This window comes from Littorina saxatilis, linkage group LG2 (assembly GCF_037325665.1).
Source record: "Littorina saxatilis isolate snail1 linkage group LG2, US_GU_Lsax_2.0, whole genome shotgun sequence".
NCBI lineage: Eukaryota > Metazoa > Mollusca > Gastropoda > Littorinimorpha > Littorinidae > Littorina > Littorina saxatilis.
In genome coordinates this window covers 96,863,452-96,886,164 of record NC_090246.1, presented here as the reverse complement: position 1 = coordinate 96,886,164, position 22,713 = coordinate 96,863,452, and the positions used below count along the sequence as shown (strand labels likewise).

The 22,713-nt window shown below is 41.6% G+C and overlaps 1 protein-coding gene across 1 annotated transcript; it reads right to left on the bottom strand.

Annotated features, from left to right (window-relative positions):
• Positions 1–4,299: 4,299 nt before the first annotated feature.
• Positions 4,300–12,209, bottom strand: LOC138960256 (UPAR/Ly6 domain-containing protein crok-like). Its single transcript, XM_070332068.1, has 3 exons — positions 12,011–12,209; positions 10,900–11,022; positions 4,300–6,204 (listed from the first exon to the last, which is right to left on the bottom strand). The coding sequence occupies exons 1-3, from the start codon at positions 12,069–12,071 to the stop codon at positions 5,993–5,995; spliced, it is 396 nt and encodes a 131-aa protein (XP_070188169.1). The 5' UTR covers positions 12,072–12,209; the 3' UTR covers positions 4,300–5,992.
• Positions 12,210–22,713: the final 10,504 nt, after the last annotated feature.

The following is a 22,713-nucleotide window of genomic DNA, read 5'->3' as shown; positions in this document are numbered from 1 at the left end:
GGCAAACATTCCCCAAACTTACTGCATGCGGCTGTGATTGTTGTGTTCCAACTTGACCCGCTCTTCAAGTTGTCCCTCCCGTGTTCAAGGATTTTTTTCTTTTCCCCTACTGCTTCTCTCGTGTAACTTTTATGGTGAAGTGGTAGACTGGCATCATTAAGAGCCAGAGTTGATTGCAAGATTATATTTTTGTTACTGTGCATGTCAAATACGTAGTTCCAGTAGCTAGAAGCACTTAATGTATCCCACAGGGAAAAGTGAGAATGATAAATAAAACAACTGTGATGATTGCAAAGATTCTATCGGTCAGCTTAAATCGTTTAACGAATAACCATTTTCTGCGCTTACTGGTGTGAGGGCAGTGATCTATCGACTGGACTGATATGAATGGTAAAGTGTCATACCTTGCTCCCTCTGGCCAGTGTCAGGGCCTCCTTGTTTGTCTAATTCGCTCTGCTGGTGTCAGGACTTGCCACGCAGCAAACACTAGCGAAAAGGTTGTCGTTTTAACTCGGCACTCGCTTTTGTAAATTCTCCTCTGTAGTTCTCGCACCACTATGTTATACTGGCCTTGTATAGGTGTTTTTTTCCAAACAATTATATAAACTTCTGTGTTCTTTCAAATTACCTTTTCCATGAAGAGAAAGTCATTTGTCATACGTGTTAATCATGCATGTATCCAAAGTGTAAAATTTTTTGTGTTTAAATTAAATCACTTGTTTCTTTACAAAAAAAAAGTTGTAGGTGTCTTGAGTATGTCTGAAAGTTGGCACTAGTGGGGTTTAGATGCACAACAGAACAGATGCAATGAAATGGGTAAAAATCTGATAAGGAAACTCTTGAAGTTGTCTTCTGTTTCAATTTGGAATAGTTATGGTGAACTCTGCATAGAAAAACCTTGTCAACAAACCCACAGTTTGGGTTGAAACAGCAGTTTTAGTAAATAGTCCTGACAAGTTTTGTTTACTTTCAAGCTTAACGTGTCTTGTGAACAGCTTGCGATATCTTCAAAGGTTAGGGTGAACAAGCTAGGTGTAGAAGCTCTCAAGTCTTTCTGTCAGTGTTGTGCATTTAAACATCGCTGTGTATGTGTGTGTGCTTGCACGCAGTATATAATTATTAAAATCACACAAATATCTGGTAGAAGAATCAAGATGTTGCACTCCTCCGTATTACAAAATACTTTCATAAACGTACACCTATGAAAAACCAGCTAAATGGAAACTTTAATCATTCCTTTCGTACCATTCTCTGTTTTGCATGGTAACAATGGAAGAAAGTTTGCCGTCTTCACTAGAGTAATCATTGGAATCGTGGATCAGGATAACACGGACACCTTACATTTACATAACAAAAACAAATAGTCTGCCAACGTTCGAAAATTCAGAATACAAATAACAAGCTAAGTACGTTATGGGAATGTTTCATTGTGACAAAACAGAAAGTTGCAGTCATTGATTTTCGACCCATTTTTAAGTGGACAGACAGACGAACACTTATAATACAGAAAATTAACTAGTCTGGCATATTGTCCAGAAGCTCGTTTGGAAGTTCTCATTTTTAATTTTTAAATATTGGTCTCCGTCTCTTGTTTCTTCTGAACGAGATTCAGGACAATTTGCCAGATAAGTTCATTTTGTGTAATTTAAGTGTTTCTCTGTCCACTGAAAAGACCGATGTGTCGAAGATCAGTGACATTAACGGTTTTTGTCACAATTAAACGTTCCTATAACATACCTTGCTTCTTATTTTATTATAACAATAACAGTTTTGCAAGATGCATTAGGCCTAAAAAAAAAAAAGGTGTGGTTACGGTAACCCGACCTACCCTATTTTTAGTGGCCGACCCTATAACTTTTTATTACATTTGTCCCCCCCCCAAAAAAACGAGTGCAGAAAACGCAATGAAAGCGAAAGCGACCGAGTCGCACACTTATTTCCCTATCAAGTAGGTTGAATTTGTACACATTAGAAAAAAAAGTTTAAAAAAAAAAGTGATTGCCTACCTTCCTACCCTATTTTTTTTTGGCTATGTTACCGTAACCACACCTTTTTTTGGGGGGGGGGCCTTAAAGAGATGTCCACTCCAGCAGTGGTCCACACTCCAGCAGTTATTCAACCTGGACTATCTGGTGAGATGAACATACAGACTCTCAATTGCAGCCATGTACAGTGGAACCCCCTTTTAAGACCACAAATCTGAGATTTTACAGAGGTTATGAACAGAAAGTCTGAGAAAACAAGGTCTTAAAAAGGAGGGAGTCTGAAAATGGGGGATGATTGTACAGAGGTTATGAACAACAAATCTGAGAAAACAAGGTCTTAAAAAGGAGGGAGTCTTAAAATGGGGGTGATTGTACAGAGGTTATGAACAAAAAATCCTGTCTTAAAAAGGAGGGAGTCTTAAAATGGGGGTAATTGTACAGAGGTTATGAACAGAAAGTCTGAGAAAACAAGGTCTTAAAAAGGAGGGAGTCTTAAAATGGGGGTAATTGTACAGAGGTTATGAACAGAAAATCGGAGAAAATCCTGTCTTAAAAAGGAGGGAGTCTTAAAATGGGGGTAATTGTACACAGGTTATGAACAGAAAGTCTGAAAAAACAAGGTCTTAAAAAGGGAGGGAGTCTTAAAAGGGGGGTTCCACTGTTCTTTCCTGATCAGACCTGGGAACCCCTGTTTTGCACTTGGAGTAATCTCAAACAAACTTAGTGTATTTTCTGAAAAATAGGTGTACTCCAAACATTTCAACATCGATAATTTAAACATGCTTTGCAGAGTCTGTTGCACAGTTAATTAAGTTTCCCCATACATTTAAAACAAATGCTTCTTTCAATGTGTAATGACAAAAGCTTTCATCATTGAGTCATAAAGTTATTTTAATCATCCAAAGAAAAAGGTTTTTTTCACCAACCGCACTGATCGTATTTTAGACAATCGAGCGTACAAAGTACGGCATATGGGTTCCCAGGTCTGCTTAATGCCTAGTCGATTGTCATCACTGAGGGAAAAGGCTTTTGATAACTGCATTGTAACAGGCAGGCCTCTGCAAACTGTCAGAATTTAGGAACTGGTCACGCCCAGGTGCAAGGGCCCCTAGGGCTTTCATTCAAGTCTCGGGAAGATCATTGCTTGAAAAAATACCAAAGTTTCCCCGACTTTCATTCAAGGATTCAAAGCCTGCCATTTTTGACTCAAATGAGTCAATGCGAAGCAAAAGTGAGTATGTACTCACCCAAGTCGTCCGTCCGTCCGGAAAACTTTAACGTTGGATATTTCTTGAACACTATTAAGTCTATCAACACCTAATGTGGCCTGATGGTGTATGGTTACAAGATCTCAAAAAACATGTGCGGCAACTTGACACTGACAAATTATGGTTTTGAATGCCCACAAATTCCAACTGCTTGTCTCTACCAGAGTTGAATATTTTTCAAGCAGAAAACCAGAACATGCACATCACACTTCAACAAGAACACCAAAGTTTTTACAAGACTGTTTATTTCCTATTTGTAAATGTAAAACACTATCATACATCAATTTTTTAACATTCATGATCTGAGCATAAAAACATAAAAAGATACTGGTGGCCATTAAAAATATGAAACGTTTTGATAGCAACACATGAAAAGGTGTACAAATCTTGTTTGTTTCCATTGTTTGTTTGTTTATTTGTTGCTTAACGTCCAGCCGACTACGCAGAGCCATATCAGGACGAGGAAGGGGGGGGATGAAGGGGGCCACTTGTCAAGCGATTCCTGTTTACAAATGCACTAACCCATTACTTGTGTCCCAGCAGGCTTTAGTAAAACTAAATTAATACCTACTGGAAGATTACCAGTTTCCAGTATGTTAAAATAGGCTTAACCTATCTACTGCTGGACTTACATCAGAACACTAACAGATTAAACTATACATGAATCGCGAGACAAGCGGCAAAAGAAGAGATTTTTGGAAAAAATACAGGTGAATGAGCAAGAAGGCAGAAAAAAGAAAAGAATTCATTAAGAAAAAGAGAGCATGACAGGAAAGAGGAACCAAAAATCTACCTAACAGCAAACTAGAAAGCTCCTGCGGTTCCAAAAACAGGAGGGGCTTTTAATTTCATAACCGCAGTGCCCCACTGCGGGAGTTTGTTTCCATGAATTTTATTAACTACTAAAGTAAAGATATATAAAAATTAAGAAAACACTACCAAAGATAAAGTAAGAGAAAAGGTACTGGATACATTTTGCTAACCAATGCACCCACAGTCAACTTTGTCCATGCATGAATCGTTCAGCAGAGTGTCTCCAGTATTCCAACGAACATTTTGCTCTGTTTCATTGTACACGGGATGTACATGTATTAATATATAACTCCTGAATACATTCACGCCTTGACTCCTGCATATGATAACACTTGATGCCCTTACAACAACATTTGAACATTGCACCAGGTTAGCAACAAAGCCCTAGCCTGCACTGGTGACAGTTTGCAGCATAAACACACTAAACCATTTCAAGTCACCAAAATCATGGCAATACACTTAATATGCATTTGTGAAAAAATAATAAACATTTTTGTATGAAATGGGCTTCCTAAACAATCTGATCAATTTTTTTGCATTGCAAGAATCCCCAATTTGGTAATAAAAGTACCTTACCATCAAGCTAGGGTTTGTTTCACAGATTCAATGCTCCAGAAGGCTGAGTAAAAGATACAATCTCTATGCAAACATGTCACATTCCCATCAATCTCAATATTTTCTTGTTTCATCACACTCACACACTTGTTAACAAATCATAAAACCTGACGCCTTTTCTCTGCCATAGAAAATAATCATGATCACCCTGCCATCGTTTTCATTCATTTAAAGCAGCCATCCATCACTCAATGCAATGATTGGATAATTTGGAATTGGCAAGCGCACCACCTTGAACACGGCTAAACCAGACACATTTAGGCCAACGTTATATCCATGATCACAGACACACACAAAATCAGGTCCCTGGCAAAATCAACTCTACAGAAGAAAGGTGGGAAAAGAGTGCATGTTAACAACGTAAATGCGTGGGCCTGTTTCACTCCATCTAATGAACCAAGTTTAAAAGCCACCAAAGAAGTTGAACTAAAAATGGCGTTTGTATCAAAATGCGGCACAATACAAATTCCTAGAAATTGATTAAAAATACTTTTCTAGAAAGCAAACTGTGATAGATTGTCACAGACATCAAAAAGTACTGCTAAGCCTTGGTATTTACAAGGAAGGTGTATATCCAGCTTATCCACACACTGGAATGTGACTAAGTCACCAGCAGGCACCGATGACCACATTAACTAGCATCAGATCTAAATTTACACCACCGCTCTTTGACTGCAAAATGAAATATTTCTCGATTGGTAAGTTTTAATATGTTCCCTGTGGTTTCACAAAGCATTGCATAGACCTAAAAGATAGTGTTGTTCATCGGGTATTACTTAACACAAGTTCACCCCTACCATGTATTTTAAATCAAATATAACAATTAAAATAAAAAAGGAGCAGTGAGCGGATGAAAGTTTGTGACACTAAGTTACTTAGACCAAACACAAAAGGAATACACTGAACAGAATGATGACTGGAATGCTGGGGACAGACAGACAGACACGAGGACCAAGGGGGATAACCATGCTACATCATTCAACAGGGGAGTGAATGGGGTGAGGAAGGCAACACACAAAAAAAAGAAAAATGGGAGAGAGGGCAGACATGAAAACTTTGCATTGGGGCAGGTTGAATGCGAAGATAATTTTCCATTTTAACGGACAATAGAGTGTTGTTATTGCATGAGGCACAACACAGAGCAGGGGTCAGAAGGTGGTGTGGAAGAGGAAGTTAGGCAGGTATGTCTGTATGGTGGGGTGCGTGCATATGTTAATGGAGGAGATGAAGATAGGGGGAGAGTGTGAGCACAGAGAAAGACAGGGGGGGGGGGGGGGGGGGGGGAAACTATTATGATAATGTACGATTTGATCACAACTTGAACAGAGATGCAACTGCAGCGGAGACCAGAGCTAGGGTCACAGACAAAGTGAGAGAGCTGGCGGTGTTGCAGTTATCTCCTTGGCAGTGGCAGTAGTAGACCTTGAATCGGTAGGTTCCGGTACGCTCGATGCACTTCAAGGGCCCAGACTCGAGGGCACACTGGCGAATTGTTCGCACCTGGTAATCATCATCGTAGTAGACTGAAAACAGAAATAAATACAATTATAGTAAACTCTAGACCGTCAACAACAACATACAGTCATCTTTATTGCTGTTAAGAAGATCCATCTAAGACATATGATAATGAATGATGCTGGTTGAAAAATAAGGAGCCATACACACAGTCTCGCAAAGACAAAAAAAAGAAGATTAGAACAAAATAAAAGTCAACAACATATTGAAAGGCTACCATTTGAAACTTTGAGGTCATCATTGTAGACAGATGCCCGACCAAAGCCAACTTGCAATCAGGGATTGTTAGGGTGTCAATACACAATGATGTCCTCAAAGTTTTACATGGAAGCCTGTCAATGTTATTATAATTCAAACTCGTTCCTGCTTTCAAGCTAATGCAACAAGGCCGGAATGATTCTGTTCACATACTCAATATCAGTCAACATCATATATATGACGCTGTGCCAAAACGTGCTTTGACGGTCACCCCCTGAGTTTGATTACATTTTTTTTTATCTGTTCGCATCTTTCATGGCAAACCAATGTTTTTTTAATGACAAACATAACCCATAGAGATAATAATCATAACCGTGCTAGATATGGTCATTTCTGTTTGACAATAAAAAAAGAAAGAAACGAGATGCGTGGGTTGAAACGAGTGAGTGTGAATGGGACACTTCAAGGGAACTCAGGATTTTGCTTGTTTGCTTGTTTACCATCAACTTACCTATAACTTACTGTGTGTGTTTGTAGATGAAGTATAAGTCTTCAAATCTGTCCCACAATAAAAAAAAAATTCAAACTATTTCTTAAAAAAAAAAGGATTGAAAAGGAACGGTTTCGGACGTTACACATAATGTCAAATGTGCCTGTGAACGAAAAGTTCGTCTGCTACTCCACTGTGAGCCGTCGTCAACATTCACGTTAATGGCGACTACAAATTGCACTCTTTGAACGTAATTTACCACACAAAAAGCATTAGACCGTGTGCTAGACAGTCTTTCAGCTCTGAAAAGGTCAGTACTTTTTTTTTTGTCAAACGGTAACGTACGAAAATATCCAGATTCCAAAAAAGGTATTCTACATTTTCGCGGTAGAAAGATTATTTCGGGAAGCCATCTTTACCCAGAATGCACTCTGTGTTTGATTTCCCAAGATGGCGGCAAAGAAGAGAGAAGGTGAGTGTTTATAATTTTTTGTCAGGCACATCGTACTGGTAACGTCCGCAATAATATAACGACTGAATTGCAAGTTTTTAGTGTTTTTAAAGCTTTTTAATGCACACTACAACGGCAAAAACGGACTGAAGCGGCAACACCATGTGTTTGCGTCCACACGTGTCTATGTACCGGGCATGAGTGACCTCGGCTTTCAGTCGTTACGTGGACACAGCACAAACTGTGTCCATTCAGTTCTACATCTACCAAGTGTAACATCTGACATGCTCAACAGCCTGCAGACTATATTTACAAACTGTTTGTCACTTTGTTTCTGGTTTTAGATGTGGTACACAATGTATTAAATAAGATTATTTTTGTTCTGACAAGATTTCTGTGTTTGTTGCATTTTTAATGAAATGTGTGTGTACTGCTTGCTGTCGGACGTTACACAGGACACAGTGAGCAGATGAATTTATGGGACAATAAAATTGAATTTTGGTTTGGATTTGATGTGAATGTCAATTTCAGCATCTAAGTCAATGATAAAGATTAGATTCAGAAATATCTGGCAAGTAATTATCATACTGTGGCTAGTTGTACTGTGTCCAGTGTAACATCCAACATCAGTCAGGTGCCCGTCTTTATTGATCAATATCTAAAAAACGCTGCTTTCATTTATCTTTTTAAAACTTGAAACACATTCAGGAAACCTCAGTCTTTAATGCTGCAACATCCAACAACAAATATAAACAGTTTTATTTTTGCCTCAAGTGTCCCATTGTAAGGAGGCAGGTTCTGGCACAGCATCATATATATATATATATCCCATGACCTCCCTTCTTTGTCTCTGTAAATGTACTCTAGGTATATTTCTTGTATTTCCATTGTTCTCTTGTTACATCTATGATGTATCTATTGCACTCTTATAACACATAAAATAGAGGATAAATAAGGGTGCACAAAATACATCATAGCTGGCTCTACTTTTTGTCGTCCTTGACATTCCAATATGCACATGTACCTATAGACCCGATGCGCAAGGGGTAACCACGCTTTTGAGAACTTGCGCGAGAGTCGTTCAGTGTTATAGCTGAGTTTTAGTCTCGACTTGCCGAGACTATCATCGTAGCGTCATAGATTTCATGACGTCTGTCGTCCATCGCGTCATATTAAGGGGACATAATCTGTTATGTTTCCTTCTACAGGGTGGGCCATAAAAAGTGTCCACATTTAATTTGTTAATATTTTTCCTGTAAAGTTATATTTTCTTTTCTGTTTCAGATAGAATTTGAGACAAGCATCTTAGAATTCTTTTAAAGCCTGAAGGGATTGCATTCCAGTACAGGAAAGGACCAAAATCGTTGAACTTTACTTTGCTACCAATTCTGTGGTTCTCGCCCAGCGCGCTTTTCGGAGAGAGTTCCCTGGCACACACTGTCCATGTGCGAGAACTGTGAAGCGCCTCGTGGATAAATTCAGGAACACTGGTAGTCTCGCAGATAACAATAAAGGACATAGTGGTCGACCATTTTCTGCTAGAAGTCCAGCTAACATTGAAGCAGTAAGGGACCGTTTGCAGGAATCCCCACGAAAATCAACAAGGCGGCTGTCACAGGAAGTCGGTATCTCGAGGACATCTGTACGAAGGATCATACACAAAGACTTGGGATTGTTTCCGTACAAGATACAAATTCTCCAACAACAAACTGACGCAAACAAAAGAGTAGAATTCAGTCAACGCATTTTTGAAAGAATTGAAAACAACCCAGGAGTTCTCGACCTCATTTTCTTCAGCGATGAAGCCCATTTTCATTTGAGTGGACATGTCAACAAACAAAACATGAGATTTTGGGCACCTAATCAGCCCCATGAACACATCCAGCCACCACTGCGAGACTACCAGTGTTCCTGAATTTATCCACGAGGCGCTTCACAGTTCTCACACATGGACAGTGTGTGCCAGGGAACTCTCTCCGAAAAGCGCGCTGGGCGAGAACCACAGAATTGGTAGCAAAGTAAAGTTCAACGATTTTGATCCTTTCCTGTACTGGAATGTGATCCATTCAGGCTTTAAAAGAATTCTAAGATGCTTGTCTCAAATTCTATCTGAAACAGAAAAGAAAATATCACTTTACAGGAAAAATATTAACAAATTAAATGTGGACACTTTTTATGGCCCACCCTGTATTTCTCTCTTGTGATCAACACGACAAGCCGTATGTGTTTGAGTGTGTGAACTCGTGCTCTCAACTAAAACAAAAGTCAAACTAGCAATCGTTAAAAACCCAGTCCGTCCGACCAGTACTGCTATGTTCAGACTATGCTCATGTGAAGTTACAGCGTGCCCGGTACACACGCCCTTATCGGTACATCATCGACTACGAGTGTTCTCTGGACAAGCTGTTTAATGCATTTTGCGAGTATTTCTATCTCTTCTGTGGTGCAGTAGGCCCTATAGACGATGAAGGTGTCCAAGATCTCAGGAGATACGTGTGCAACCACTAGGTATTCAGTCAAATCCGTGTAAGAGGCTTTCAACTGACGGGGACAACCAAGCCACCATTATGCACTGACTTGACATTGATCAACAGACGTGCCTTTAGAATAAGGTATGTGCAGAGGTGCCTGATGTTTCCGTCACACTTTGTCTTTTAGATCTTCATGGGATATACAGGTTACAACACTCATGATTTTTTATATGGATTGTATTTCAGTCGGGAATATCAAAGGGACTCACTCGCCAGAGGCTCGTGAGTCCCTTGATATTCATCCGCTGGGTCTTGACTGAAATACAAGCCATATAAAAAACCACTCGTGTTGTAACCTCTATATATATATGAATATGATAAACAATATGTGTGACAACCTGCATATCAACATTACATCCTTGTTTGATTGTGTATCTTTCGTGGATGGTCCCAACAAATCAGCTTGTTCACATTTAAAACAACCGGCGATCTATCAGAACGGAATACAAGATTGTTAATGTTATCAAGAGTTGGTACCCAACTGGGTAATAAGTACCTTCTTCTTCAGCGTTCCTAGTGTAATAAGTACCAAAACCAGGTCTCTCCAGGTTCAACTTCGACTAGTGTAATGCTTTCAAGAAGACGGATTGTTTCACCTAATCAGAAGAACACTCCACGAACTTCCATGGCACTGGTCAGCAATTTTGACCATGACCGAGTTTTATTGACGTTGTTTAAACAATTGTTGGTACGCGAATATATATTTCATATCAATAACCACTACTCAGCCCTGAAAGTCCAAAAAATGGTGCACTAGTCTTTGACTAGTGCTTCTCAAAATTTACCAGCCAGAGAGCACATTCTGTTTGCCAAACGAACCATTTGATTCATCAACTTTACTTGCATTTGGCGAGTATATGAACATTTCTACTCGCCAGTTACATGTTTTTACTCCCCATGGCGAGTAAAATACTCGCCACTTTCAGGGCTGGTATTTGCACATGCGCAATGCATTCACATAAAAAAAAGGGCCTAGGCACACCGGTTATCTGAACTCATGAAAATATAAAAAATCCAAATTCTAGACACTTACTTTCTTGTTCCATTTTTCTGCAGGATGTGGCGTTGAAAGGGCAGTCATCCTCAAATTCCGAAGGCTGTGAATCACACTCAGGTTTTGTGAATGAGTTGCACTGTACGCATTTCAGCGCAAGTCCTGAAACATAATGATCAGATATTATTAAAAGAATAAATAGCAGCATGTATGTAAAAGAACAATAACTGTCATTTTTAATGTGCCCTTTACGGCTTTAGAAGAGCCGCCAGTCAGAACAAATACCAAATCAGCACAGAGTTACATCAGTCCATCAGTGCCTGATGTCACAAACAGGCATTTATACATAACAAATAAACATAAACTAACATGGACGATGTCCGGCAATATCCAGATGTATCCCTGTGTGAGCTTCGTTGTCAGACTGAACGCATCTCACTATTTACAATCTTCTTTACATCACTTCCACAGAGCTTTGTCCGTAGTATGCCACACCAGCCTTACAGACGTTGGTCCTGATTGAGCATGTTTCGACTTCCAGGAACCAAAGAGAAAAATTAAATGCCCAAGTCACTGCCTTGGTCTCTGGAAGAGCCTTCAACCATTTACAAGGTAAGCTGCGGCTAGTCGCATCAGCACCCAGACTTGAGCATAACATTCCTTGCGATTCACTGTGGTGCACTTTACACTGTTTTTGAGTGTGCAAAGTGATCTGTCTTAGTCTTCCACAATAACTTCCATAATAACTTGACTAAAACACAAAAAGAAATGAAATCTAATGCGTTTGCATCTGGATCTGGATCGTTTATTCGGTCGGACACGCCAGACACGATTCAGTCATCCCATTTATGTACACTACTGCTGTATGCGTATAACAGTGATTACACTCAAATGTTCAGAAGACGAAAATCATGTAGCACCATACACAACACTGTTGAAGGTACAATACCTGCCTCCATTACCCTAAAGACCGATCAGCGTGCAAGAAACCCTGCAGCAATGGGGGGAACACCTGAAGGTCACACAGGAGCTACAATCACTTTCAGTCTCATTACTACAGAAGTCAGCATTCGGGATAAGAAAAGCGTAATGTGTGGAGACTTAGACGAGTGCCGGTATGCATGTAAACTGAATGCTAAACAAAAATTACCTTCTCTGATTACGACGACGAGAAAAAGCACAGCGGCCAATATGTGATATGCACCCATCATGATGACTTAGGAGCGTTCAACTTCGATGTCAAACCTGGAAAGAAAGAGACAGTCGAGGACAGTGGACGACAGTTGATTCTACGATGCTTGCTGCGGTCACCTTCACTCGCCGTGCAATGGCGTCTTCCCAAGCGCCACCTGTACGACAGGGGCAATAACTCACTATAGCCTATTTCATCATTTGCGACATTTGTCCTTTTTTTTTTTTTTATCTTGAAAAGATATCCCACGTGGATGCTTGCAACGCTGATTTAAAAAAAAATGGAATGCTTGTTTGTTTTACATGCATAGTTCCTGTCTAATTCGTATTTAGAACAAAAGTGCGGCTGTACGCTGTCTCTGTTAAAACTAATAGCCACTAACTGCTCAGCATTAAGTTCATACTGTTCAACTCTCTCTCTCTCTCTCTTGCTCTCTCTCACACACTCACACTCACACACACATATATACATACACACACATACACACACACACACACACACATACACACACACCCCCCACATGGTGAACAGCGAAAAGCTTTCAACACACTAACCTCCGATCTAAAGCTGGAACGGACTATTGTGTAGTAACGGGACAAACTGTGTCAGTCAACACTGCGCAATGATGCGGGACAGAGCACGCGGTGAGGTCCAAGTGGACACTGTACCTGTCGGGTTATAATTTGATCTGACTGTCTTCAAACTGACGAATTTTCAAACCAACCACTCAGTCTTATAGAGTCTTTGCAACTGATTGAATCTCAGTTTTGGCCGTAGTCTGTTTTGACTGACCGTCTCTCGGCGTCAGTGCCGGATTACGCAACATATCAGGCGGTTTATGGATCGAATCGCCTCACTGCAGTGTTGTAATAACCAGGGGAAAATGAACTACAGCGAGGTGTTGATAACGGCACTGTTCCAGGCCTTGCGAAATACTCGGTATGGGCCTATGTCGTTTTGCGACATCAAAGCAGTATACCTGAGTCTAATATCCGTCACTGACTGACTAAAATCAGTAAAATCAGAAGTCTATTATACTAGAAGTAATTAACTATTATTACCAGCAGTCGACACGCGGTGATACATATGCCCTTTGACCTTTCCTTGGGGATATCCCGTACTAAAAATAGAATACAGGATTGTGGAAAACCTGTTCAAGGGCTTTATTCACGATTGTCAATTCTTGACTCAAAGCTGAGATAAATCAAAAAGAATAATATACAGACGCCCACTAGAGCGTAAGACTCCCCAGTGTAAATCAGATTTGTACAAGTCATCTTTTATTCCTTCTGCAACTAGTCTCTGGAATAAGTTGCCTGAAAATATACAACAATGTGATTCTGTTGGTCTGTTCAAGTGACATTTCACAGCTTTTGATATTTCAATTCCACCATATTACTATTCCCCAAATCGCAAAACTGAAGTATTGCATTGCAGGTTAAGACTTGGAATGAGTGATTTACAAAATGATATGTTTAATCGCCACCTAGTAAACAACCCGGAATGTTCTTGTGGTTATTTTGCTGAAACTGTTCTCCATTATTTGTTATCATGTCCCCTGTTTAATGATGCAAGAACCGCAACAATCGGTACATTAGCTCCAGAATTTGTTAATATTGACACACTCCTGACAGGGGATTCAAACATTTCCATATTTGAAAATAGTGCTATTTTTGTTGTTGTCACACAGTCCAAAGCTATATTGAGAAATCAAACCGCTTTGGGACACCTTTGTCAATCGTGGGATCTTTAACGTGCACACCCCAATGTAGTGTACACGAAGGGACCTCGGTTTTTCGTCTCATCCGAAAGACTAGCACTTGAACCCACCACCAAGGTTAGGAAAGGGAGGAGAAAATTGCTAACGCCCTGACCCAGGGTCGAACTCGCAACCTCTCGCTTCCGAGCGCAAGTGCGTTACCACTCGGCCACCCAGTCCCCAGTTCTGGAGCGTGGCGACGACTGACTCGAGTTTCCGAGTCTCTCTGTTCATATTAATTTGTGTACTGTTCTTTATATCTCACTGTTCGGGGCTAGCTCAGTTCATAACTGAACCTACGCTTCCTGCACGGTCACTTTGTATAAGTTTGGAAAGCCGGCAATATCAAGTTGCAATAATTTGAGTCAAGCGTGACCGACATTATCATTGATACGAAAGGCATTGACCAATCGCCGAAAGGCGCTGACGTCATTGCATGAAACTACCCAAAATCCTCTATTCTCGATGACATTCTAAGGAGTTAGTTCGGAAGAACGAAGATCTATGGACGGTTTATCATATGAAGGGAAGCAAGCGGTTAAAAACGGGCGTCGATTGAGCCAGTGAACAATGTTATCTACTTGTATTTCATTCACTTGTGGTAAAATGAATTAACGCGTTGTCTACAGTCAATCTAGTGCCATTTAGGACAGAAAGAGACTTCTGCTGCTTCCTGCGGAGTGCACTGCAGGTTAAAAAGAGAACGTTTTGCTAGTAAGTGTGTGTACGCTGTGGAAGCATGGTACACCGTGCCATAGCCGAAAAACATGATCAGTTTTTCTGAAACTGAACTTGTATCAGTCGTGTCTGACTCGGATTTTGTCACGTTGCAGCAGTCACGGTTTGTCTTTTTGTCTCTCCGCACTTACATCAGTCGTTGGTGTCACAGTGACGGGTCGACTGGTGCGAGTTGCGGCTCTAATGAAACTGTGTTTTCAACCGGTGTCCGACATAAGCTCGAACGACAAAAGCTCGAACGACAAATGCTCGAATGGACAAAAGCTCGACGCGACATATGCTCGAACGACAAATGCTCGAATGGACAAATGCTTGACGCGACAAAAGCTCAACGCGACATATGCTCGAACGACAGAAGCTCGACCGGACAAATGCTCGACGCGACAAAAGCTCGACGCGACATATGCTCGAACGACAGAAGCTCGACCGGACTGTAGAATGATGCTGTCAAAACTATTTTGATAACGTCATATCTAAAACTGTCACGGTGATATTTGTTCTAGTTTCGAGCGACAAATTGACTAAATTTGTTTGATATCACGTTGTTGTTGTTGTAAGCACGCTGCTGGATTTCGAGCGACAAATTTACTAAATTTGTTTGATATCACGTTGTTGTTGTTGTTGTTGTTGTTGTTGTTGTTGTTGTTGTTGTTGTTGTTGTAAGCACGCTGCTGGATTTCGAGCGACAAATTGACTAAATTTGTTTGATATCACTTGTTGGTTTAACTTTATTTCTGAATTGATACTCACAGCAAGGGACCGGCACGGTTGGCCTAGTGGTAAGGCGTCCACCCCGTGATCGGGAGGTCGTGGGTTCGAACCCCGGCCGGGTCATACCTAAGACTTTAAAATTGGCAATCTAGTGGCTGCTCCACCTGGCGTCGATTATGGGGTTAGTGCAAGGACTGGTTGGTCCGGTGTCAGAATAATGTGACTGGGTGAGACATGAAGCCTGTGCTGCGACTTCTGTCTTGTGTGTGGCGCACGTTATATGTCAAAGCAGCACCGCAGCTCGAGCTTTTGTCGCGTCGAGCATTTGTCCATTCGAGCATTTGTCGTTCGAGCATATGTCGCGTCGAGCTTTTGTCGCGTCGAGCATTTGTCCATTCGAGCATTTGTCGTTCGAGCATATGTCGCGTCGAGCTTTTGTCGCGTCGAGCATTTGTCTATTCGAGCATTTGTCGTTCGAGATTTTGTCGTTAGAGCTTTTGTCGTTCGAGCTTATGTCATGTACCCGTTTTCAACACATGCCGATTCGAAGCGTATAGTTTTCAAGAGTTTCATTAAAAAAATACTAAAGTCTACGGTATGCTTAGTATAGCCTAGTAATATCAGTTTTAGGACTTGTGAAGTGGTACATGTACCGTCGTTTAATTCTGCCACTGGCCAAGATGACATCGTTACACCGGCTCCCACTCCTTGCCACCATAGTCGTCATTAGCCATGCGGCCGTAACTTTACACGGTTGAGTGGAGATCACTGTCACCTTCTTCACTGTTCACGTTGTGTGTTCATGGCGCGTAGAGAACTGTCCTTCATTTGACACTGACATACCCATTGTCACTCGCTGTATCAGTCCTCAAAGTCAGTCAGCAACTATGAGTATGATGCGTAACTTGATGAAGCCGGTCAGTCCCCGACTTTTTCATGACCATACGACTCTTTCAATAATACACGTTTCCATCGTCAGTATTATAGTAGCAATTATCTCAGTGCTAGATTGCATGCGGCCGCTCGCGCACGTGACACTGGACACACACACACACACTGACTACACCGGTGTCCGACATAAGCTCGAACGACAAAAGCTCGAACGACAAAATCTCGAACGACAAATGCTCGAATGGACAAATGCTTGACGCGACAAAAGCTCGACGCGACATATGCTCGAACGACAAATGCTCGAATGTACAAATGCTCGACGCGACAAAAGCTCGACGCGACATTTGCTCGAACGACAAATGCTCGAATGGACAAATGCTCGACGCGACAAAAGCTCGACGCGACATATGCTCGAACGACAAATGCTCGAATGGACAAATGCTCGACGCGACAAAAGCTCGACGCGATAAAAGCTCGAATGTCGTTCTCGGTGTTATTTTGCCTGTCTGTGTTATTTTAAAATCTGTCTGCAAAACAAGAGAGAGAGAGAGAGAGAGAGAGAGAGAGAGAGAGAGAGAGAGAGAGAGAGAGAGAGAGAGAGAGAGAGAGAGAGAGAGAGAGAGAGAGAGAGAATAGAAGAAAAAAAGAACGAAGAGAAAAAATTAGGGGGAAGATCGTGTCGGGGTTTAGATTTGTCAGCAACAACAACAACAACAAAACAACAACCACAACCACAACAACAACCATAACCACAATCACAACCACGTGATATCAAACAAATTTAGTTAATTTGTCGCTCGAAACTAGAACAACATCACCGTGACAGTTTCAGATCTGACGTTATCAAAGTAGTTTTGACAGCATCATTCTACAGTCCGGTCGAGCTTCTGTCGTTGACGCATATGTCGCGTCGAGCTTTTGTCGCGTCGAGCATTTGTCCATTCGAGCATCTGTCATTCGAGCATATGTCGCGTCGAGCTTTTGTCGCGTCGAGCATTTGTCAGTCCATTCGAGCATTTGTCGTTCGAGCATATGTCGCGTCGAGCTTTTGTCGCGTCGAGCATTTGTCCATTCGAGCATTTGTCGCTCGAGCATATGTCGCGTCGAGCTTTTTCCGCGTCGAGCATTTGTCCATTCGAGCATTTGTCGTTCGAGATTTTGTCGTTCGAGCTTTTGTCGTTCGAGCTTATGTCATGTCATGGCACACACACACACACTACACACACTGGACACACACACACACACACACTACACACACATCTGACTGACCGTGCACACGCATAGTACACTCACTCGCACAAACCCGGCATTTGAAAAAGGTGATGGCACACGCTATTATGGCATTTTAGGTTGCCGTCAGTCCGCGGGGGGGGGGGGGGGGGGGGGGGGGGGGGGGATTTAGGGTGCCGCTATTCCAGTTTTCTCAGTTTTCAGATTCACCGCCATGGTTCAAGAAATAGTATGCAATGCAATGTGACCGTGTATCAAAAATACAACTTGGCAGAGAATAAAAGTTGAATCAATTCTATTAGTCATCAGTTTTGTATTAATTAATTGCTTTAAACCGGGCGTTGTGTCACGTTGAACAGTTACTCCCAGTAAAACTGTGAAAATCGGGTCTGAAGAGGGAGGCAGACTTAAAATGGACGTACATTTGCAGACCGAATATGAAAATTGAGAGAACTGAGTGTTGGGGGTGGGGGGGTGGTGAAAGGTGGGTGAAAGGTGGGGGGGTGGTGAAAGGTGGGGGTGTGTGGTGAAAGGTGGGGGGGGGGGGAAAGGTGGGGGGGGGGGGGGGCGGCGGAGTTGTTTTAAAACTGACACTGAGTGGTTCCTCTATGCACGTCACGGTCAGTGGATCGCCGACTGCTGGGTTCGGCCTCTGAGCCCTAGAAACTGAAAGGGGAAACGACGGACAGAAAACTGGGAGATTGAAGGGACAGAAAAGGGGTATGCCATGGCGTAAGACTTGACAAGGACACAACTTACGCCGGGAAATGACGCTTTTGACTTCAACCGCCACCTTGGCCGCGTCATTGGGTCCCGTCCGGCACAGGCACACGATATTAACTGCTCTTTTCAAAAACCAAGACTCAACTTGAAGATCAGTGTTAATGTCCTTTCCGGGACTGAACCGGCTGATAAGGAACGGGTTTTTTAATACAAAAATACATAAATTCAACGTTGAAATGATTTTCGGCCGGGTATCTCTACTTCCTTCCATCTTCAGTACTCACTCGATCTTTTCCTCTCTGTGTCCATTCTTTGACACACGCACACACTGACACTGAAACACTTAACACACACACACACACACACACACACTACACACACACACTACACACACACACACACACATACTACACACACACACTACACTGACACACACACACACACACACACACACACCACACATACACACTACACACACACACATGACATAATTATGGGCGCACGCACGCGCGCCGTGTTAGTACTGTACACATTCAACGGTATTCAGTCACATGAGTCTATCTTTATGACTTACTGAGTTATTTTCATGTAGTAAAGGATGCAACTCTCAGTCGAGGGCTGGATGCACTGAAAACGACAAATAACACTGAACCGGCCACACACATTATTTTGGTACCGTAAATCTACCAGAAACGTCGGAAAACATTAAAACAAATTTTGTTTAGGCGCCAGTCAGTTTTGATCAGATCTAGGCTCTAACTGTGTAATAGCATTGAGGGCCCCAAAGGGTTTAAAATCGTGATCGTGATTGGCGTGTTTTGACCTTTCTGTGACCGTGATTGCCGAAATTTCCATTTCTGTGATCGTGATGGGACTTTGCCCGTGATCCGTGATGACAAAAAAATCAAGTCTCGTGATCGTGATCGTCATTTGTTTTCGTGATCGTGATGGGCATTATTGCAAAGCATTTTATTTTCAACGTACATTTTTCACAGCTGTATCACTCTATGATCCTCTATTCGTCAAGGTGTTTGTGATCGTGAAAACAAAAATCAAGGTAACTGTGATCGTGAAAGCTAAAATTTCCCTTCCCGTGATCGTGATGATACCCCCCCTTTGGGGCCCTCAGCATTGGGCCTGGTTGCATTGCATTTCTCCACACTGAACCGAGAGGTGTGTCAAATGCTGGACTGAAAGGTTGGGGGTCTTGGTGACAAATATGCTGAACTGTATCATTGTATTTATAGACAAGTCGCGTAAGGCGAAAATACAATATTTAGTCAAGTAGCTGTCGAACTCACAGAATGAAACTGAACGCAATGCCATTTTTCAGCAAGACCGTATACTCGTAGCATCGTCAGTCCACCGCTCATGGTAAAGGCAGTGAAATTGACAAGAAGAGCGGGGTAGTAGTTGCGCTAAGAAGGATAGCACGCTTTTCTGTACCTCTCTTTGTTTTAACTTTCTGAGCGTGTTTTTAATCCAAACATATCATATCTATATGTTTTTGGAATCAGGAACCGACAAGGAATAAGATGAAAGTGTTTTTAAATTGATTTGGACAATTTAATTTTGATAATAATTTTTATATATTTAATTTTCAGAGCTTGTTTTTAATCCGAATATAACATATTTATATGTTTTTGGAATCAGAAAATGATGGAGAATAAGATAAACGTAAATTTGGATCGTTTTATAAATTTTTAATTTTTTTTACAATTTTCAGATTTTTAATGACCAAAGTCATTAATTAATTTTTAAGCCACCAAGCTGAAATGCAATACCAAAGTCCGGGCTTCGTCGAAGATTACTTGACCAAAATTTCAACCAATTTGGTTGAAAAATGAGGGCCGGCGTGACAGTGCCGCCTCAACTTTCACGAAAAGCCGGATATGACGTCATCAAAGACATTTATCAAAAAAATGAAAAAAACGTTCGGGGATTTCATACCCAGGAACTCTCATGTCAAATTTCATAAAGATCGGTCCAGAAGTTTAGTCTGAATCGCTCTACACACACACACACACACACACACACACAGACACACAGACACACACACAGACACACACACACACACACGCACATACACCACGACCCTCGTTTCGATTCCCCCTCGATGTTAAAATATTTAGTCAAAACTTGACTAAATATAGAAAATGAACTGACTTCTAATGACAACCAGGCTGCTCGGCTGCTCCCCACCCCGCCCCCATTCAGTCTCTCTCTCTCTCTCTCTCTCTCTGAACTGGGTGGCCGAGTGGTAACGCACTTGCGCTCGGAAGCGAGGGCGGTTGCGAGTTCGACCCTGGGCATAGATATCCCTTGCATCTATGCCCTGGGCCAGGGCGTGAGCAATTTTCTCCCCCCTTTCCTAACCTAGGTGTTGGGTTCAAGTGCTAGTCTTTCGGATGAGACGAAAAACCGAGGTCCCTTCGTGTACACTACATTGGGGTGTGCACGTGAAAGATCCCACGATTGACAAAAGGGTCTTTCCTGGCAAAATTGTATAGGCATAGATAAAAATGTCCACCAAAATACCCGTGCGACTTGGAATAATAGGCCGTGAAAAGTAGGATATGCGCCGAAATGGCTGCGATCTGCTGGCCGATGTGAATGCGTGATGTATTGTGTAAAAAAAAATCCATCTCACTCGGCATAAATAAATCCCTGCGCCTTGAATATGTGCGCGATATAAATTGCATAAAAAAATAAAAAATAAAATCCCTGCGCTTAGAACTGTACCCACGGAATATGCGCGATATAAGCCTCATATCAAGTTGATTGATTGATTGATTGAACTAAATAATAGAGACACAGGAACTGATAAGGTATTGACATTTTGGAGACTTGAAAATGACCCCCTTTTCTCATCTCCACCGCCCGTCCCTTTCTACCTGAACTTAGACGATCGGAGAGAAAAAGGTGTGGGTGGTGGTGGTGGGGCCGTCAGAGGGGTTGGAGGAAAGGAGAAGAGACAGATTGTGTGTGGTGTGTGGTGTGTGTGGTGTGTGTGTGATTGATTTGGGTGTATGTGTATTAGAGAAAGTGTGTTTGCGCGCGTGCGTGTATGTGTGTTTAAAAGAGAGACGTGTGTGTCTATATAACACGAGAGAGAAAGCTTGCCGTGTGTGCGAGAGAGAGGGAGAGAGAGACTATTTCAGTCGGTGTCAGTATGTGCGAGCGAAGTAGGCCTACACAAAACCTCAGTCTCTGTATTAGTATACTTTTCATTCTATTTACTCAATACCTGAAAATACTGATATATGCTACTACAGAACTGAATAACTTGACAGAACTAAGTGCCGGTTCATCAAAACTTGTACGCTAAGCTGGTTTTAACACGGTTAGGGTTACCTGTCCCACTCACACTGTGGAGGTGAAGAGGGTCACACACCCTCCTTGCCGTTGTCACCAGTCACCTTTCTCAGTAGTTCATGTCCTTCAAGGTTAGGGGAGTGCATTGTTGTAAAGAGGTTGGGGTTTCTTCAATGACATAACATTCTGTAGCGTGCAGCTACACACAGGCGCCTGATGTACCTTCATTTTATGTCCTTAACCGCCGCCCACTGAGCCATTTCATGAAGGCTTGCTATGAAACCCACGTCTGAAGACACCCCCCCACCCCCCTCAAGTTAAGACCTAGAGTTTCAATAGTGTCTGTTCCTAACCTCTGCAATTTTTACTCCATTTAAAGACTAACTCCTTTTATAATAGCTTTCTTTCTTTTCTTTATTTGGTGTTTAACGTCGTTTTCAACCACGAAAGTTATATCGCGACGGGGAAAGGGGGGAGATGGGATAGAGCCACTTGTCAATTGTTTCTTGTTCACAAAAGCACTAATCACAAATGTGCTCCAGGGGCTTGCAACGTAGTACAATATATTACCTTACTGGGAGAATGCAAGTTTCCAGTACAAAGGACTTAACATTTCTTACATACTGCTTGACTAAAATCTTGACAAAAATTGACTATATTCTATACGTTAGTCGCCTCTTACGACATGCTGGGGAGCATCAAATTCTTCCCCCTAACCCACGGGGCGGTTTATAAGACCTAATTACTTTAGATTTGTTGAGGTCCTAAAAGGGAGCTTCCACTGTAATCAGTTCAGCTGACTACATTTGGTCGCTGTAATTCACAAACCTAAACTTTAGTATCTCAGTTTGCTGTTTTGAGGAACAACAAAAACTGTTTTGAAAATTCACCGCATCAAAAATAACTTCAATTCATGGGATCTTCTTCTTCTTCTTGTCGATCACAATTCATGGGATGATATTATCTTTAAAACAGAGCAATAGCAGTCCAAATGTGTGTTAGTGTCAATTGTTAATGATATTTGATACAACTGAGAAAATATTGAGATAGCTTTTTTTTTTATCTGAAGGAGTCATCCAGAATTAGTATTTTACAGACGAGTTTTTTCTTCTTTGTCACCTAACCTTCAGTTGCCATATTTCATTTTTCTGAGGATAAAATGTTTGTAAGGTAAAAATACAACATCAGCAACCTCATGTCTTCCATGTTGTGACATATTTCCGTCCAAGGGTGGCTTGAAAATCTCGTAATCTAGTTAAAAAGTTGGTTTTTGGACAAAAATGATGATACAAGT